Source organism: Procambarus clarkii, chromosome 70 (genome assembly GCF_040958095.1).
Source record: "Procambarus clarkii isolate CNS0578487 chromosome 70, FALCON_Pclarkii_2.0, whole genome shotgun sequence".
Classification (NCBI taxonomy): domain Eukaryota; kingdom Metazoa; phylum Arthropoda; class Malacostraca; order Decapoda; family Cambaridae; genus Procambarus; species Procambarus clarkii.
This window is the reverse complement of record NC_091219.1, coordinates 28,436,850-28,450,408: the sequence shown is the minus strand read 5'-3', so window position 1 is coordinate 28,450,408 and position 13,559 is coordinate 28,436,850. Positions and strand designations below refer to the sequence as shown.

The 13,559-nt window shown below is 46.3% G+C and overlaps 1 protein-coding gene across 5 annotated transcripts in view; it reads left to right on the top strand.

Moving 5' to 3' along the window:
• The window catches only part of LOC123775347 (SLIT-ROBO Rho GTPase-activating protein 1), a 301,727-nt gene that overhangs the window by 28,305 nt on the left and 259,863 nt on the right, over positions 1-13,559 (top strand). Inside the window, exons 1-2 of one of the 5 annotated variants that reach the window (XM_069311781.1) lie at positions 2,482-2,521; positions 7,128-7,567. The exons of the other annotated variants lie outside the window; for them this stretch is intronic. Of the exons in view, the coding sequence (XP_069167882.1) occupies positions 7,556-7,567 (12 nt within the window). The 5' untranslated portion in view covers positions 2,482-2,521; positions 7,128-7,555. Of the gene's footprint in view, positions 1-2,481; positions 2,522-7,127; positions 7,568-13,559 lie in introns of those variants that run through there. 5 annotated transcript variants of the gene reach the window in all.

Below are 13,559 nucleotides of genomic sequence, written 5' to 3'. Positions count from 1 at the left end.
TTATTTTCTACCACAGACGTGGCCACACATTTACAATGCTAACCAGCATATATACATTTTCTTCTGTCCTCCATGGACAGGGTTAGAGAAATGTTAAACATATAGTTCATGGGTTTATTGAACACTCAACCACAGAAGGTGATTCGGTGCTTTTAAAATGCTAAACTAACCTACATACGTAAATACATAGATACACAGATTTACGTATGCCCTACATAAAGTGTTTGATGTGTCTTTTACATAGTGTCATTAATGCACATTCACAAAGGTGAAATGTAATTCTGATCAGCTTCCATATATACTTTATACCCATACATATACATACACACACACACATATACATACATATATACACACACATGCATTCACATACATTTGTCTCATTTACCCTGACAGGGTGAGATAGCTGATAAAGAAACTAGTGTGCAATTAAGCACTTAATCACTGAAGGTGATGAAGGTGCTTTTACAAGCTCAGGTTATATAGTTACATCATATATACATTGGGCTGACACGTGGCTCATGAAGAACTCTTCCCGCACCAAAGCGAAATACCTTGAGACAAATATCGCCCAGGCGAGACAGATCCATACAATGTATATTATATATATCATGTATATTATATATCAAATGTGTATGTGTGTGTCATTAAACCCTTAATACATATACAGGACCAACAGTAGTACAAACTGATTACGTCAATATTTACAATAAAGTTCTTTTATTCATATTAATATATAATTTACATTTACTTTTATGGAAGCCAATGTTATTAAATTTCTGCGCCAACAATTTATAAATCCCATAACAATAGACGAGAACAGTTTTTACCAGCAAACTGAGCGAAAGTTCTCGTTCGAGTGAACAAAGCATTTGGTGTGTGTGTGTGTGTGACCTGTCCTAACAAATAATTAATGTTCTCTACTGGTGACGGGAAAAGTAATTACAGCCCTTGGAACAACTTTTATATACGACACCACCGCCACTCCCTGGACGGTTTCTAATTAAAGTTTGCTTCTGTTGGTTTCGTCAGTAAAAACCACATCTATACAATTTAAAGTGTATGACAATGTTTTTAAATTGTTTAAAGTATGGGACAGTGAGATGAATGGATAGTGAATGGATAGACATCTGGATAGATGAGTGGGTAGATGCATTGATGGATAGATGAGTGGATAGATGCATTGATGGATAGATGAGTGGATAGATGCATTGATGGATAGATGAGTGGATAGATACACCGATGGATAGATGACTGGACAGATATTCTGGGTGCGGGACCGTCTCCAGCTAAAAAAAAAAGTTACTCAACAAACAAACAAACACAAATAGACCGTTGCAGAGGCAAATAAACCTATAAATAAACAAATAAACAGCCCGTACTGTGTCATATATACATGACAACGACCTGACGGAGGAAACTGGCTCCTTCAGTCCAGTCCAGCAACCAGGAGGCCCTGGTCGACGACCGGGCCGCGGGGACGCTAAGCCCCGGAAGCACCTCAAGGCAGGTTCATATCAATGTTTCCAGACGATGCAAAGCTATAAGAAGAAGAATTAGATCAAGGTTACTGTGTAATGAATTGCAAAAGGATTTCGCCCCCGTCCCCTAGAAGAGATCTGAAAAATGGCTGCTAGATTTTAACCCAGCCAAATCCAAAGTTACGAGGCTTGGAACAGGAATGTGAAGACCAGTACGTATAGGATGTAGGGAAGACAAATTGTTCAATCAGAAAAGGTGAATAACCTGGAAGTGGACATAATCTGATTGATTAGGATGCCAGAAGCCCACATCAACAGCTCCATGGAGCAGACTGGCCAACACAGGTGAAGATTCTTGAATATGCAGTCCCAGCATGGAACCCCTTTCCTGACAAAAGGACAAGGAGAAGCTAGAAAAGGTCCAAAGGTGTGCAATGAGGCCATTCCGTCCTAATAGCACGTCGCATTTTGACGTATACTCTTAAGGCCAAAAATCGTCGTACTCTCACACAAGTGAGAGTGAGGGAGAGAGAGAGAGAGAGAGAGAGAGAGAGAGAGAGAGAGAGAGAGAGAGAGAGAGAGAGAGAGAGAGAGAGAGAGAGAGAGAGAGAGAGACAGATAGAGAGAGTTCCCACAGGAGCGCGGCAGACATCAAGTCTGCCGCCAAGATGACTATATAAACATGTATTCATTACCTGCCGCCTGGCCAGGTGGGTTACTCTCCCTCCTCTCCTTACTGCTCTTCCTCTCTTCCTCCTCCTCCCCTTCCTCTCTCTCCCAATTCCCCTTCCTTTCCTGTCCTTCCTCTTACCGTCTTCACTTGTTTCTCCTGTTCGTCCTCTTCCGTCTCTTCCTGCTGCTGCTGGTGGTAGTTGTGGTGGTGATGGTGGTAGTTGTGGAGGTGATGGTGGTAGTTGTGGTGGTGGCACTGCTCCCCGCTGCCACCACCACCACCAGCCTGGCCCTCCAAGAGAGGTGGAGGGCCAGGCGGGGCTTCAGTTGTCCTGAGGAAGCCGTGTAGAGCGGATGTGTGGGCGGCGGTGCGTTGTGTTGTGTGCGTGAGGGCGCAGGGGGGCCGTGTTGGTGTGTGGGGGGCCCTCTACCGCCCCCCCCCTTCCCCCCACTTCTGTGTGGCCCACCTCCACCCCCCCTTCTGTGTGGCCCACCTCCACCCCCCTTCTGTGTGGCCCACCTACACCCCCCTTCTATGTGGCCCACCTCCACCACCCTCTTCTGTGTGGCCCACCTACACCCCCCCTTCTGTGTGGCCCACCTACACCCCCCCCTTCTGTGTGGCCCACCTACACCACCCCCCCTTCTGTGTGGCCCACCTACACCACCCCCCCCCTTCTGTGTGGCCCACCTACACCACCCCCCTTTCTGTGTGGCCCACCTACACCACCCCCCTTTCTGTGTGGCCCACCTACACCACCCCCCCCCCTTCTGTGTGGCCCACCTACACCACCCCCCTTTCTGTGTGGCCCACCTACACCACCCCCCTTTCTGTGTGGCCCACCTACACCACCCCCCCTTCTGTGTGGCCCACCTACACCACCCCCCCTTCTGTGTGGCCCACCTACACCACCCCCCCTTCTGTGTGGCCCACCTACACCACCCCCCCTTCTGTGTGGCCCACCTCCCCCCCTTCCAATGGGGGGGGCAGGTTGTTGATGCAGTCCGTCCTTCTAAGGTCTCCCAACGTCAAGAAACTGCCGTACTAAAGTGCCCCCTTATCCTAACCTACCAGAGGACCCAAAACAGAAAACGGGACAGTACGTCAATTTCGCCAGCCGCTTCCATTTTCTAGGACGACGATTGTTGGCCTCATGTAAACCATACGTCAGCATGCGACGCTGTGATAGGAAGACAGGTTTACCTACACAATGACACTTATTAAAACCGTATTAAAAGAAAAGGTAAACCCACAATTGAAAAAGCAAACTAAAACCCAATCCATTTTAGGCCTACTATAAAGATTCGTAGGCCTAATGTAGTGCATATATATGTGAACTATATTAGGTATAAGATTGCTAGTTGTCTTATACTGTTAGGTTAAGTCAGTCTTAGGCTAAGTTAGGTTAGACCTAGAATAGTTTGGAGTCTATTTCTCTGATTATTTAGGCCTAGGTGTAGCCTCGTTTGTGGGTAATTGCCTGTTAAGGCTCGTTTAGATATGCAAGTGCTGCACGACTTAAGTTAACTGTGAACTTAAAGTGTCTATTCACCAATAAGCTCAAATGTTTGACATGTTTTATTTTTAAGGAAATTCGACGTAGGCTAGTCAGTCGTTCAGTTAGGTGTTCAGTCAGGTGTTCAGTCAGGTGTTCAGTCAGGTGTTCAGTCAGGTGTTCAGTCAGTCGTTCAGTTAGGTGTTCCATCAGGTGTTCAGTTAGGTGTTCAGTCAGTCGTTCAGTCAGTAGTTCAGTTAGGCGTTCCATCAGGTGTTCAGTTAGACGTTCAGCCATAGAGCCACGAGGACAGAGTGCAGTCTGGGCGGTAGAACTGACATACTGAAACCTGTTGCACTCTATAGCGTGTTGCAAGCTGGTATTCTTGTTGGCAATGTTGCTCTTGAGTTGTCATCCCCTCTAGTGTTCACGCAAGACGGACTTACGCACCTCACGTCGCTGGAAGACAGAAGAGCTAGGGAGAGACATGATCACCACATACAAAATCCGTCAGACATAAGCCAGCACGTCTCGGCGCCCCAGAGACCATCTCCTCACTCTCACGAGGCTGGTGACGAAAGGATTGTGATGAACAAATCCACAAGGGGTCGTGACGAGGGTTCGAACCTACGGTCGACAGGTTCCCAGACGCTGCCTTAGTCGCCTGAGCTACGACATGGTAAAAAGAATTGCAACCGGAAGTTCTACAGGACGTTTCCAATCCTGCCCGGGACTCGAACTTGGGGTTCGACCGTGTGAAAGTGGACTGCGTTAACCAATTAAGCCACACATTAACATCCTCATATTCCACAAATCCAATTTTGTAATAATTTTTTATATTATTATTAAAACGAGTATAAGGACAACCCACAAGGAAGCCGTTACAGAAACTGTAACCAAGAGAGCCTGAACAACCTGGAACCGGTTACAGGTTACAGATATGTCCCCCCATCACCCTCCCCCCTCCCCCCATCCCCCCAACGCCAGCGAGGCTCGCGCAGCAGATTGAAAATTGAAAGTCTGAAATGGAAGGAAGTGAGGCGGAGTTGATGTCGCCTATCTGCCGGCGTGTTGGAGCGGGGGGGGGGGGGTCGTCAAGTGGAGAGTAAAGGTAATAGGAAAATAGGGGCAAGGGGTTGGTGGGAGAGGGAAGAGGAGGGAGTTCGTGAGAGACTTACCTATCTGCATCTATCATTCCCAAAGAGGGGCAAAAGGGTCTCAGTACGTTAACTAGCATTTTCAAAATTCAATATTCTAATTCAAATGTTTATTCAGGTAAAAGTACATACGTAGAAGATGAGATACATAATGTGAGATTTATAGATAGAGTTAGTACATACAATACCTAAAGTCACTAATACGCATAGTGTTTCGGGGCTGAATAGGGCTGGCCAACAGTTAGCACCTAACTGGTACTAACTGCCTGTAAAGAGTCATCCCGGCCTGGCGCCGGCTTCCTGTCATAATGACTCTATACTCATTAACCACCTTCAGCCTTACCTTAACTACAAGGGGCTGTCACCCACCCGTCAAACCGGACGACCATAGAATTCTAGAATACTCTAGAAAATCACAGGAGGAGGACTACGACGGGATCGAACCTGCGTGCTCCTGCAAGGATTATCTCGTAGATGGGACGGCATTGTGACCTTATCGTGCATGGGAAGAATGTTGTAAAATATTGTGCATGAAGAACAGGTTGGCGATAAGACTAACTAGTTAGTATATGCTAGGAGACGCAACTAGGAGAGACAATGATAATGCATTACAGAGTTGCAAACGAGTATAATTAAGAACATTTTAGTTCCTCAATAACACACACACACACACACACACACACACACACACACACACACACACACACACACACACACACACACACACACAGCCCGATAGGCTCAGGAACAGAGCCCGATAGGCTCAGGAATCTGTACACCTGTTGATTGACGGTTGAGAGGCGGGACCAAAGAGCCAGAGCTCAACCCCCGCAAACACAACTAGGTGAGTACAACTAGGTGAGTACACACACACACACACACACACACACACACACACACACACACACACACACACACACACACACCCTAACCAGGTAACGAATATGCTACTCTGAGACCCTAACAAGGCAGCCTTGCAATATGGTAATGACTTACTGTCTTATAGACGCACAGTCTTGGTATACACACTTTGCACACACTTCAAGACACACCTGCCAGGCACACCTGCCAGGCACACCTGCCATTACCAAACAACTAACAAAATAAAAGGTAATTTTACAATTAACTTTGCATTCAATTTCGTTATTTTTCTCAGACATGACAAATAGACTAGTTTTATTTGTGAGAATTGTTAAAATGTTTGATTATGGCCTGAAACAGGTTGACTAGATGAGAGAGAGAGAGAGAGAGAGAGAGGAAGATGAGAGAGTGTGGGGGGAGGGAGAAGTATATTTGATGAGGGCGATGCTGGAGTAAAAGTTCACATACTTACGGAGATAAGCAAATGAGAAGAGAACTTTTAGTAGTGATGAAGGTGGATGAGGTTGACGAGGAGTGAGAGGAGAGAGAGGTAATGAGAGAGGAGAGGGGAATAGAGAGGGGTAATGAGGGGAGAGAGAGAGAGAGAGAGAGAGAGAGAGAGAGAGAGAGAGAGAGAGAGAGAGAGAGAGAGAGAGAGAGAGAGAGAGAGAGAGAGAGAGAGAGAGAGAGAGAGGGTAACAGAGAGTACAACTTTAACTGGAAGCTCCACTAATGTGTCAGATAAAACTCTATTTACTTGTTAATTTTAGCATTGTAAAATTATCTCATTCACACACACAAACGCACCCCCTCCTCCCCCTACACACACACACACACACACACACACACACACACACACACACACACACACACACACACACACACACACACACACACACACACACACACCCTCCTCCCCCTACACACACACACACACACTTCCTGATATATATAAACGATCTCCTAGAGGATATAAACTCATTCCTCTCAATGTCTGCCAATGACGCAAAATTTCCTAAAAAGAATCAAAACAGATGAAGATAGACAGAGACTACAGGACGACCTGAACAAACTGAAGAAATGGTTTACAACAAGACTTTGTGGAAAAAAATAATTGTAGTATACTTGAACATTTATTGAGGCACGTTGAAGTTGCGTTGGGATAACCTATCTCTTACCTGTCACAGGCGCGGAGCTGTAATTAATGTTTTTGTGCATGTCAATATATTGTGCTGGTGGCACTCCGGAACACGGCCCCTCTACGTAGACGGAAATAGGGGCTCTTTCCTTGGTCAATACTGTGGGGTCAAGTCTCAGGGAAGGGGTCTTGACATACAGACATTGAACCAGTATGGGGGTCATCCCGTAGTTGGTAGGAATGGTCAGGTCAGACGGAGAACACCCTTGGCTCCCTATACCACCCTCTGCCCTGGCGTCAAATTGTGTTTTGCTTGCTTCAGCTTAGTCCGGTGAGAAACACAGTTTAATATGGTGAGAAACAACTGTTGACAATGACTATGGAAGTGCCATTTTATCCACGTGTATCTGGTGGAGCCAGACTCCTCTGGTTCGTTCACGTGTGAACAGCAGAGCAGTTAACAACAGCAGAGCAGTTAACAACAGCAGAGCAGTTAACAACAGCAGAGCAGTTAACAACAGCAGAGCAGTTAACAAAACAGCAGAGAGGCCTCTAGAGAGATAAGTTGATATTACAACGTTGCTTAGCCAAGAGGCTTGCGGATATACCAGGCTATTGTGGCCCCTCACCGCACATAATGATGCTGGAGGCTGACCCCTGCTGCTCTGCCATCTCTCACAACCTCCTCCTGCTGCTGCTGCCTCTGCTGAGTGCTGCTCGTCCCTGCTGCTGCCTGTAGCCACACCAACTATGTCTATTAGGGTAAGTCTATTTTCATAACTTTGTCTTAACGTTGTATCAAGGTAACTTTGTCTATTACTGTATCATTAGAGCTCCTTTGTCGGCCTCTGGCACAAAGCCACTTCACACTACTCTATTGTCACACTACTCTCTTGTATAATACATCCTTCTCTCATTGTATTATCTTGTACTGTACAATACATCCTCTCATTGTATTATCTTGTACTGTGCAATACATCCATCTCTCATTGTATTATCTTGTACTGCACAATACATCCTCTCATTGTATTATCTTGTACTGTACAATACATCCTTCTTTCATTGTATTATCTTGAACTGTACAATACATCCTCTCATTGTATTGTACTGTACAATACATCCTCTCATTGTATTATCTTGTACTGTACAATACATCCTCTCATTGTATTATCTTGTACTGTACAATACATCCTCTCATTGTATTATCTTGTACTGTACAATACATCCTTCTCTCATTGTATTATCTTGTATTGTACAATACATCCTCTCATTGTACCATTGTATTATTTTCAGAACTAATATTTTTATGACTAATATTATTTTGTATTTCCTTATCGTTATTACATATTATTAAATCAAACTGTCCTTTAGTATTGCTTTATTGTCCTTCCTGTTTTACTGTGGCTGACTCCTGACTCAATCTTGTTTTATTTAATTTTATTTTGATGTGTTTATAATGTTAATATTGATCATAGGTTGTGTCCCCCCTGGGTTATATTGATCATAACACTGTTTAATAACACGGCAGGTTTGTTGTGATGCTCATAGTGGTATGTTATCTCCTGTTATCTGTCAAGGGGACGATAACTTTTGTTTTCAAAGATGTGTGTTGAAGAGGGGACCATGTTTTGGGTCGTCTCTCTCTCTCTCTCTCTCTCTCTCTCTCTCTCTCTCTCTCTCTCTCTCTCTCTCTCTCTCTCTCTCTCTCTCTCTCTCTCTCGCTCTCGCTCTCGCTCTCTCTCTCTCTCGCTCTCGCTCTCGCTCTCTCGTGAGGGGGGAAGCCCAGAAGAGGCTCTGAGGGAAGACCTCTACACGAGTCCTCAGCTCTTGGTTAAGATGGAGGAAGAGGCTGCTCTTGAAGGGGGAGGGGGGTGGAGAGGGGGAACAGGTGAGGTAAGTGAGAGATGGGTAGAGAATGAAGCGATGGTGAGACAAATGGGAGATGGGGAAGGGTAGAGGTAGCAGAGAAAAGGTAGGACGTGAAGGTAAAAGATAAGGCAAACGAGGAAAGACAAAGTTGGGAAAAATGTGTAGGATATGAGAGAGAGAGAGAGAGAGAGAGAGAGAGAGAGAGAGAGAGAGAGAGAGAGGGGAGGAGGGGGTGTCTCCCCTTTCCTAAGCCTTCTGCTGCCTGTTGCTTGTATGTTGTTCCCTCTACTTGTTCCTGGAGCTGCCTGTTGCTCAATGTGTGTGTGTACTGGCCTATTTGTGCCTGCAGGATCGAGCTTCAACTCTTGGGCCCCGTCTTCCACCTACCAGTTGTCTGATGTAATGACCTCAAGCTATCATTCTTTCATATCAATCTTCGACATCATTAATAGAGTTCGCTTCTCTAACTTGATCGTTTAGTTCATTCAATTTTCTCACCATTATGGTAAAGGAAATCTTTCTAACAACTCTGACTTGTTTGTTCTTCAAGGGTCCACCAATGGCCTCTTCTTCTTCTTCTTCTATTGGTATTTTGTATTTATTGTAACAATCTTTTGTGTTCAATCTGTCAATTCCTGTAAGTAGTTTATAAGTTACGGTCGTGTCTACCGCGTGTTTCACTCAACTCTTCTAGCGACGTTAGGTACCTGGTTGATACCTGGTTGATGGGGTTCTGGGAGTTCTTCTACTCCCTAAGCCCGGCCCGAGGCCAGGCTTGATTTGTGTGAGTTTGGTCCACTAGGCTGGTGCTTGGAGCGGCCCGCAGGCCTACAAACCTATTACAGCCCGGTTGGTCCGGCACTCCTTGGAGGAAACAATCTAGTTTCCTCTTGAAGATGTCCACGGTTGTTCCGGCAATATTTCTTATGCTCGCTGGGAGGACGTTGAACAACCGCGGACCTCTGATGTTTATACAGTGTTCTCTGATTGTGCCTATGGCACCTCTGCTCTTCACTGGTTCTATTCTACATTTTCTTCCATATCGTTCACTCCAGTACGTTGTTATTTTACTGTGTAGATTTGGGACCTGGCCCTCCAGTATCTTCCAGGTGTATATTATTTGATATCTCTCTCGTCTCCTTTCTAGAGAGTACATTTGGAGAGCTTTGAGACGATCCCAATAATTTAGGTGTTTTATCTCGTCTATGCGTGCCGTATATGTTCTCTGTATTCCCTCTATTTCAGCAAACTCTCCTGCTCTGAAGGGGGAAGTGAGTACTGAGCAGTACTCAAGACGGGACAACACAAGTGACTTGAAAAGTCACGGCGTGACAAGGTGTGTGTGTGTGTGTGTGTGTGTGTGTGTGTATGTGTGTGTGTGTGTGTGTGTGTGTGTGTGTGTGTGTGTGTGTGTGTGTGTGTGTGTGTGTGTGTGTGGAGGCTATTAACCAAGGGAAGCACTTGTAAGAGGCCAGGCAGGAGGGGGGGCGGCCACCAGCACTTAAGTGCGGTCATAATAATCCTGTGAACGACCTGGCGAGCTGAGAGAGAGGTGGGAGGTGGTGCTTCTTAGCACTGATACCGGGACCTGAGGTCAAGCTCTTCGTGTCGTGATTGCTAGCCACTTTAGGAGCCAGAGGCACTTGTAGTTAGCCTCACCCAACTTTGCAAGGGACACGGTCTGGGGTATGGGGCAGACACAGGCCGGTGGGGGTAAGATCGAATTAAATTCTTTAAAACATATCAGCATTTATAGAGACCCTCCCAGATGATTTTCATGGATTAAATGTGAAATATTTTGTTTCTCAGAATTTTTCAGTATTTCGTAATAATATATTTTGTGAGAGAAGGGTGAGAGGGGGAGTATGAGAGATGGATGACAAGGGAAAGGGGTCGAATGGGGGGAGAAGAAGCAAATGGAGTGCAAATTGTGAAAGGAATGATGCCCAACCATCTGGACAGTCGGGGATTGAACGCTGACCTGCATGAATCGTTCAAACGTTCCTTATCCTGACCCCCTTTCCAGTGCTTCCGGTAATGGCTCGGCGATTTCCCCTAATTCCCTTCCCTTCTCCCCCTTCTGCACCCCTCCCTTTCATCTATCTCTTAAGAGGATCAGATCATATCATAAATGCTCTCCTCAGGCTCAGACAAGATCTGTGGAACCGAATTCGAAAGGGATTCGCGATCCTTAAACCTCTGGGTTTTATACACTTTATGAAGCGCTCCGAGGGTTGAAACCTCGAACTGAAACGAATTTCACAATATTAATGCATTCTTGTTTCGCTCTTAGGGATAATAGTGGAAGTGTTGGTGGTAGTGTTGGTGGGATATTGGTGGTTGTGTTGGTGGTAGTGTTGGTGGTAGTGTTGGTGGTAGTGTTGGTGGGATATTGGTGGTAGTGTTGGTGGGATATTGGTGGTAGTGTTGGTGGGGTATTGGTGGTAGTGTTGGTGGGGTATTGGTGGTAGTGTTGGTGGTAGTGTTGGTGGTAGTGTTGGTGGGATATTGGTGGTAGTGTTGGTGGGGTATTGGTGGTAGTGTTGGTGGTAGTGTTGGTGGTAGTGTTGGTGGGGTATTGGTGGTAGTGTTGGTGGGGTATTGGTGGTAGTGTTGGTGGGATAATAGTGGAAGTGTTGGTGGGATATTGGTGGTAGTGTTGGTGGGGTATTGGTGGTAGTGTTGGTGGGATATTGGTGGTAGTGTTGGTGGGGTATTGGTGGTAGTGTTGGTGGGATAATAGTGGAAGTGTTGGTGGGTATTGGTGGTAGTGTTGGTGGGGTATTGGTGGTAGTGTTGGTGGGGTATTGGTGGTAGTGTTGGTGGGATATTGGTGGTAGTGTTGGTGGGGTATTGGTGGTAGTGTTGGTGGGGTATTGGTGGTAGTGTTGGTGGGTATTGGTGGTAGTGTTGGTGGGGTATTGGTGGTAGTGTTGGTGGGTATTGGTGGTAGTGTTGGTGGGGTATTGGTGGTAGTGTTGGTGGGGTATTGGTGGTAGTGTTGGTGGGGTATTGGTGGTAGTGTTGGTGGGGTATTGGTGGTAGTGTTGGTGGGTATTGGTGCTAGTGTTGGTGGGTATTGGTGGTAGTGTTGGTGGGGTATTGGTGGTAGTGTTGGTGGGTATTGGTGGTAGTGTTGGTGGGATGTTAGTGGTAGTGTTGGTGGGGTATTGGTGGTAGTGTTGGTGGGTATTGGTGGTAGTGTTGGTGGGTGTTGGTGGTAGTGTTGGTGGGGTATTGGTGGTAGTGTTGGTGGGGTATTGGTGGTAGTGTTGGTGGGGTATTGGTGGTAGTGTTGGTGGGTATTGGTGGTAGTGTTGGTGGGTATTGGTGGTAGTGTTGGTGGGATGTTAGTGGTAGTGTTGGTGGGATACTAATTAGATGCTAATCCTTCCCCTGTTCTGTCCTTCAAGCACCAAAGCATGTGCAGTCTTTAATGCTCACGTCCGTTACCTCGGGCACTAGTTTGGTGGTGACGAGCCTTCCCAAGTTTGTTCATGTGCGTCTTTAAATGAGAATTACCCGCTGGCGCTGCATACTTAGTCTCATGTAGGTGATGTTAAAAGACTAAAGTTTATTATTCAAATTGCAGATGATTTTGATGTTTGAAATCCTTGCATGTGCCCCTATACCCTTGTGTAGTGCAACTTAAGCTGCTACTTGTCAGGTGATAGGTGCTATAACTCCACTGCGGGCTCACCATAGCCCGTGCTACTTGAAACTTTGTTCCTGGTAGCGAATCTCTAACAACAACAAGAGGTGATAGGCTGCTTCCCTGTATTTACTATTTATGCCTGCAGGACCGATCTCTTAGCTCTTGGGCCCCGACTTTCTACCCTTGGTTGTCTATTGTACTGACTTCCGACCTAATATCATATCTACTTCAAACATTTCTCTCTAACACAAACACACATCTACAGGAAGCAGCCCGTAACAGCTGTCTAACTCCCAGGTACCTATTTACTGCTAGGTAACAGGGGCATCAGTGTGAAAGAACCTCTGGCCATTTGTCTCTGCTGGCGCCGGGAAATGAACCCGGGCCACAGGATTACGAGTCTCGCGCGCTGTCCACTCAGCTTCCGACCCCTGTGTGTACTCACCTAGTTGTACTCAACTAGTTGTGCTTGCGGGGGTTGAGCTCTGGCTCTTTGGCCCGATGTGTGTGTGTATGTATGTGCGTGTATGTGTGTGTGTGTGTGGGTGTGTGTGTGTGTGTGTGTGTGTGTGTGTGTGTGTGTGTGTGTGTGTGTGTGTGTGTGTGTGTGTGTGTGTGAGTGAGTGAGTGAGTGTGTGAGTGAGTGAGTGTAACACTCAGCCTTCCTCACTATCAACACCCCCCCCCCCCCATCACTGGTTTTGGGTTTTTGGGTCAAGCGAGGAAGGCGTGTGGGTGTTTACTCTCCCATAATAACATCTAATATTACCTACTTAATGAACCCCATGGTTTTGTGGGTTATGGATATGGTGGGTTTACCTATTGCATGGGTTATGGATATCGTGGGTTTACCTATTGCATGGGTTATGGATATCGTGGGTTTACCTATTGCATGGGTTATGGATATCGTGGGTTTACCTATTGCATGGGTTATGGATATCGTGGGTTTACCTATTGCATGGGTTATGGATATCGTGGGTTTACAGACACCACGAGTTACAAATATCGTGAGTTTGATAGAGCGCAGGTTAGAGTCCAGAGCGCCTCTGCGCTAAAGAGGCGCTCACTAGCTTAGTGTTGAGTCCCTTTCCTGAGACGGAACCGGTTGGGCTGTTTAGTGAGTGTGAGGGGTTAGTGAGGCCGCGGCGAGTCTTGGCCTTCCGGCGCTAGGCTGTGACTGGGACCAGAGAGCCAGAGCTCAACCCCCGCAAGCACAACTAGGTGAGTACA